At 51.1% G+C, this 5,796-nt stretch overlaps 1 protein-coding gene across 1 annotated transcript; it reads left to right on the top strand.

Annotated features, from left to right (window-relative positions):
• The first annotated feature begins 2,029 nt into the window (after positions 1 to 2,029).
• Positions 2,030 to 5,411, top strand: ccne2 (cyclin E2). The gene is made up of 11 exons (XM_076737628.1): positions 2,030 to 2,155; positions 2,577 to 2,658; positions 2,747 to 2,800; positions 3,369 to 3,511; positions 3,595 to 3,730; positions 3,825 to 3,971; positions 4,096 to 4,191; positions 4,321 to 4,455; positions 4,541 to 4,652; positions 4,768 to 4,925; positions 5,013 to 5,411. Exons 1-11 carry the CDS (start codon positions 2,139 to 2,141, stop codon positions 5,121 to 5,123), a joined length of 1,191 nt encoding a protein of 396 aa, XP_076593743.1. The 5' UTR covers positions 2,030 to 2,138; the 3' UTR covers positions 5,124 to 5,411.
• The last annotated feature ends 385 nt before the right edge of the window (positions 5,412 to 5,796 follow it).

Below are 5,796 nucleotides of genomic sequence, written 5' to 3' on the forward strand. Positions count from 1 at the left end.
TGGCTGTTTGACAGCAGCTCCACGTGCGCTTTCTGTTTACATTCTGCGAAGGAAGCACGCGGCGGTCGCTCCTCGCGCTCTCATTGGTTTGACGTCTCGAAGCCCCCTCCCACAGGCGGGACTCGTACCCGGAAGCTGTTTCTGTGCCGCCAAAGAAACGTTAAATAAATCCATGAAGTGTCAGAATTACCGAAGATTTCCGGCGTCAGATGATTTCTGTGCGTCTGCCGAGCCGTTAAAGTTTAACCGGAACGTACGGAAAGCCGTGTTTACGTCAAAAAACATCCCTGCGATCCGCTGTCCGTTAGACATGAATGTAGGCTCCGGTTAAACACGGTAAATAACCCGTTTAGTCGCGCCGTGGTGCCTCTAATAATATGTCCCGGCCAAGACAGGGGTACGTTAAACCCTTTTAAACCGTTCGACGTCGCTCGTTCGTCAAAATCTCAGTTCAGATTTGAACACTTAGCGCAATTTTAGGAACCAGGAACGCGCATGCGCAGTAAGGAGCGGCGGGCATATGCGGATATAAAGATTGGCGCCGGCGCCACAGCTGATGCATTCATTCATTCACCACGGAGGAGGTAAGACCACCGAGCCGGAGGGGACATTTACAGTTATATATATGTGCTTTTATAACATATTTCTACCGTCAGTACCTTCGTGGAGTTCGCGTCGTGCATTCTGATCCTCAAATGTCCGTTTTCCTGCGCAGTTTCGTGATGTGGATTTAAATCTGGACGAGCGAGGGTCTGCAGCCATATCTTTGTGTTAAACGTGTATTTGACCTTATTTGAGGGGGGTTCCACCATTGTTGGCCTCTGCTTTACCTCGTTTTAATCTTGCATTTGACCCTGTAGGTGTGTTTGGTGTTAGTTCAGGCTTTCAGGGGAGTTTATCTGAACAAGCACTCGGGCTGCTCTTATAACTTTAAAACTCAGAAGTGTTTTTTCTCACTCTTTTGCTCTGTTTCCTGTTTTGCTAAACCCAGCAAGTATTCATGCGTTTGCATGTAAAAGCTGTGGATCATCGGCTCATCTGCATGTCGAGGTTAACGTTAACTTAGCTGGTTATTGTTGACCTCGTTAGCAGTTGCCGGGCTAAGTTTGCTAATTACTGTAGCTCCCCTGCGCCGCTTCCCCTCGATTTACCCGAGTTTAATGGCGCTTATCAGACTTTAAACAGGTTTGTCTTCAGATATGTGGTTCCCATGATTTCATGCCAGCAGTTGAGGGCAGTTTAGAGCCGATACGGTTGATCTTTAGCGGTCATTTCTGCCAGTTTCCCCCGCTGACCCGGGTGGTTTCGGGGAGGCAGGGCTCAAATCCTCCCGCTTTTGCGCTGCGGAAATTGGCGCGTCTTTGAGTCAGAATCCTCAAATAAAGTCAATATTTTGACGTTTTCGTCCGTTTAAAGTACGTCAGTACTAGCCAAAGAAGTGTGCTTCGTCGTTGAATGTGAGAAATCGGGGTTGAAAAGCGGTAGTTTGGAACTTTTTTTGTCTGAAATCAATGGAGTCGCTGGCCCCCCTCCTTTGGATCCGGTCTGCTCGCGAGCTTTCGGAGCGTTTCTGGCTCGTTTGGCTCTTTAATATCTCACAGTTTTGTCGTGTTTAACCGTTTGCTGCTCATAATGGTCGTCGTGGTCTCTGCATCTGATGCTTCAGCTTTCTTAGTCGACCGTCGTAGTTTAGTGGAGCTGCTTTGGCTCTCTCTCGGTGCTCAGGAGCTAACTGTGGTCTGTTATCTCAGGCTAACCGCATCTAAAACCAGCCTCGGTCTGAGCCTAAAAATCTGGTTTCCTCTCGTGTTTCTGGCTCCTCTGGTTCTGAGGATCGTCTCTGGATCATCCTGGACTTCACAGGAGCCATTTCAGTTCTTTCTAACATTATTTCGGTGTTTTTCTTGGCTCTGGCCTGGTCCAGGCTCATGCAGGGTAGCACCCACCTGTGAGTATTGGGGCCCAGCGGCTCCACATCATGGCCCAGGACTCTGTAGGAGACCAGGACACGATGCCCTGAGAGCTGGATTAATTCAGTTGAAGACCTCTGCTCCCTCTGCAGATGTACTTTTCCTGGCTGTGATGTCACTTATCTCACCAGATTCCTCTTTGTCTTTGCAGCAGAGCCATAAATCGACATGATGTCCAGACGCAGGTGAGCATCCGTCCATGTCCTCACACCGTGGTCTGGGGGCCTTCAGGGGCCTTCAGGGGCCTCGTGGCCCCCTTGACTCTGATAGAGCTGAAGAGTGAATCACATGAATGATATTTTCTGGTGTCGGCAGACGAACACGCTGCTGCAGTTTGTTTTCTCAGACGTTCACATGATTTTAACGCAGTCTCTGATGTTTTCACTGAATGTTAATGATGAGTTATCCAGCAGCCGCTCGAGCTCAGAAACCTGGTGGGAGCAGCTGAATGTGACACGAAGGGTTTTCTGACTTCCTGTCAGAACCTAAAGACATGATTATCATCAGAACGGGCGCAGCACGTTAATCAAAGGGAGCGTTTGGGTTGGTCGTGTAAACGAGCCGCAGAGGTTTTCATCCAATGATCTGATTTATCTTTCATTTCAGCGGTCGCATCACTTTGCAAGCGAGAGATTCAAACACACCTGAGCCGACCGCCAGAGTCCCACCGAAGAGGAGGAAGTCTGAGGTTTGTGCTTCACGCCTTCCTGTAGCGCCTTCATCATGGTTGTCCTGCTGCTGATTCCAGCTCACCTGTTTGTTTTGATTTTCTTCAGCCGTCCAAGAAAAAACTTCAACCTGCTGCCAAGAAACAGAGCTATGAGATCCAGGTCAGTGTGTCCACAGAGTGTTTACAGCTGATAAGAGACGTGCGCTCAGTCCATGTCCCCGCCCGCCTCGTGAGACGCCCTGTTTAAACACAGCGTCTGCTTTCGTGAACTCTCTCGTCATTTGTCGTTAATATTTCCTCTGATCTCGTGTATTTTCCTTTGATCGAGAGCATCCATTTTGTTTCTTTTTTAAGTCGCGTGTTTGTTTTTATTTATTTTCTTAGTGTTTGACTGTTGCTCTGTGTCTCAGCACCTTTCCTGTGTTGTGAACGCGGCACCTCGAGCCAGTTATTCCATCGCATTTGTCTTTCTGTGATGAGTTTAGTCTGGAGAAACATGTTAGAGTGACTCAGGAGTTTCTGCAGTGAGCTGCAGTGCAGGCCTTCACCACCAGGTGTCGCCTGTCAGCTCCTGTGAACGCTGAAGTTTAAAGCACCACGAAACGTTTATTTCCAGCACATTTATTAGTTAAACCTGATGATGGACGCTCCGTCCCTCTCCTCCTCATCATCCTGATGCTACCTGCCGTCCTGTTGCTCACACTGATGGTCTGAACGTCTGTTTTCAGAAGTGTTGGTCGGAGGACGGAGCGAGTCCCTGCGTCCTCATCGAAACCCCCCACAAAGAGCTGGAGCCCGCAGATTCATCCACCTTCAAGCAGTACAGATTCAAGAACCTCTTCATCAAGGCCTCCCCCATCCCTCGCCTCAGGTGTGTTTTACAGAAAGGGAACATGAGGCTGAAACGTTGCGTGACCACTCGTCTCAGAATTAAAGATGGCGTTTGTCTTCCAGCTGGGCGAGTTCAGACGACGTGTGGATCAAGATGCTCAACAAGGAGCTGAAGTACGTCCACGACAAGAGTTACCTGCAGAGGCACCCCAAGCTGCAGCCCAAGATGAGAGCCATCCTGCTGGACTGGCTGTTCGAGGTCAGACGAGCTGAAGCATCTGGAGTTTTGAAGGACGTGTTTAAAGTCACGGTCCAGCTGTTTAAACTGTGTGTGTGTGTGTGCGCGCGCGCAGGTGAGCGAGGTGTACAGCCTCCACCGACAGACCGCCTACCTCGCTCAGGACTACTTCGACCGCTTCATGCTGACCGAGGAGGACGTGAGCAAAGAGCACCTGCAGCTGCTCGGGATCACGGCGCTCTTCATCGCCTCCAAGATCGAGGTGAGTCCCTCCTCCTCCTCCTCCTCCTCCTCCGCTTGACGTCCAACCACGAACACGACCAGTCAGACGGTCCAGCTCAACGTCCGAGTCGTTTTTGTTCTGAATGTCTTCGTCCTCTCTTCAGGAAATCTATCCTCCTAAAATCTTCGAGTTCGCCTACGTCACGGACGGCGCCTGCGACATGTGGGACATCCAGGCCACCGAGCTCCACATGCTGAAGGTAACGAACGCGCTTCATCTGCCACATCAGGCCGCTTTGGTCTGCACACTTCCTGTCGGACGTTTCAGAATAAAAGCACATCTTTAAGAACCATAAATCTGACGTGGATGCCGTCTCTCTGCCCTGCAGGCGCTGGACTGGAGTCTGTGTCCGGAGACGCCCATCTCCTGGCTGAAGCTGTACGCTCAGGTCGAAGCCCAGACGGACGGAGAGAACTTCCTGGTGCCGCACTTCTCGCAGGAAACGTACATCCAGATCACACAGGTACCTTCACACCTGTCACCAACACTTACTGTCCCCGGCCGCTTCAAACGGCCCGCCACGCTGACCTTTGACCTTTGTGCCGCAGCTGTTGGACCTTTGCATGATGGACATCGACGCGTTGGACTACAGCTACAGCGTTCTGGCCGCCGCCGCCTTCTGCCACTTCTCCACCTTTGACGTTGTTCATAAAGTTTCAGGTAAGTTTGATTTTCTCGCCTGAACGTCTCGAAGTTTGTTTCAGCTGCAGGAATATTTAGTCTGACTGGATGATGCAGTGGTGCTTCACGTGTGTGTTCTCGTGTGTGTGTTCAGGCCTGGCGTGGGACAGCGTGTCCCCGTGTGTCCGGTGGATGACCCCCTTCATGGACACGCTGCGGTCCGAAGCCACGCCTCAGCTGAAGGATTTCTCCAAAGTCAAACCTGACGACAGACACAACATCCAGACGCACGTGTCTTATCTGGACCTGCTGGTGAGCGAAACAAACGCACACGCAGGCAGTCAGCTGCTCTGAAGACTTTTTGATTTCTGAGGCTAACGCTGAATTTTCGTCCCGCAGAGAAAAGCTCAGAATCGGCAGATCGACCTCCCCAGACATCAGATGTCGCCCGTCGCCGCGGGAGCCATCCTGACTCCGCCCAGCAGCACGGAGAAACCAGCCAATCCCTGAGCAGGGCGCCAGCAGCGAGACACACTACCTCTCCAGTTCGACCTGAAGCGACGGCGACCCGCCGGACCACACGAGCTCCTCGCCGAGCTTCACGTAGCACAGTTTGGATTTTCTTATCTAACACTAAGTCAGGACGCCGGCGCCAGTCGGCCATTTTATTCGTTTGGTTTTAGAAAACTGCTCGACAGGAAACGCAGCTTTTAGGCCAATTTACAATTTCCAGGTTAACGACTCTGAATGGTTCGCGCTCGTAGACTCGCCCACAGGAGGTGAAGCGGTGACGCCGGCGTGGAGGCGGCGAGGTGCGTTTGTTTTGTGTGTTTTCTGATGGTGCTACTCTCGAACCTTCAGACGGTGCTTCAGTCGATTCTCAGGAAACTGGAAACGAGGAAAACTCGTTTGTGCGTCAGATGAAATGAACATTTTCATCCTGAAACGCTCGTTAGTGTGAACTCACATGTTTTTGGTCTCGAGCCGTTCGAGCGGTCTGATTTTCTGCGGGTGTCCTGAACGCACCGCCTCAGCGACCCCTCTTCCTCGCCCGCTCGCGGCCTCGTTGCACCATCTTGTTACATTCCTGAAAAACTTGACTTGTTTTGGAAAACTGCAGTTTTTATTGTCAGCGTATTTATTGATCCTGAGTTTTAAAGTGTCGATGAGGAAAAACGATGGA

Source organism: Chaetodon auriga, chromosome 8 (assembly GCF_051107435.1).
Source record: "Chaetodon auriga isolate fChaAug3 chromosome 8, fChaAug3.hap1, whole genome shotgun sequence".
Taxonomy (NCBI): Eukaryota; Metazoa; Chordata; class Actinopteri; order Chaetodontiformes; family Chaetodontidae; genus Chaetodon; species Chaetodon auriga.

Coding starts and splice junctions, on each gene's coding strand:
- ccne2 (XM_076737628.1), top strand. Junction 2,659..2,746: donor CGAAGAGGAGGAAGTCTGAG/GTTTGTGCTTCA, acceptor GATTTTCTTCAG/CCGTCCAAGAAAAAACTTCA. Junction 2,801..3,368: donor AACAGAGCTATGAGATCCAG/GTCAGTGTGTCC, acceptor GTCTGTTTTCAG/AAGTGTTGGTCGGAGGACGG.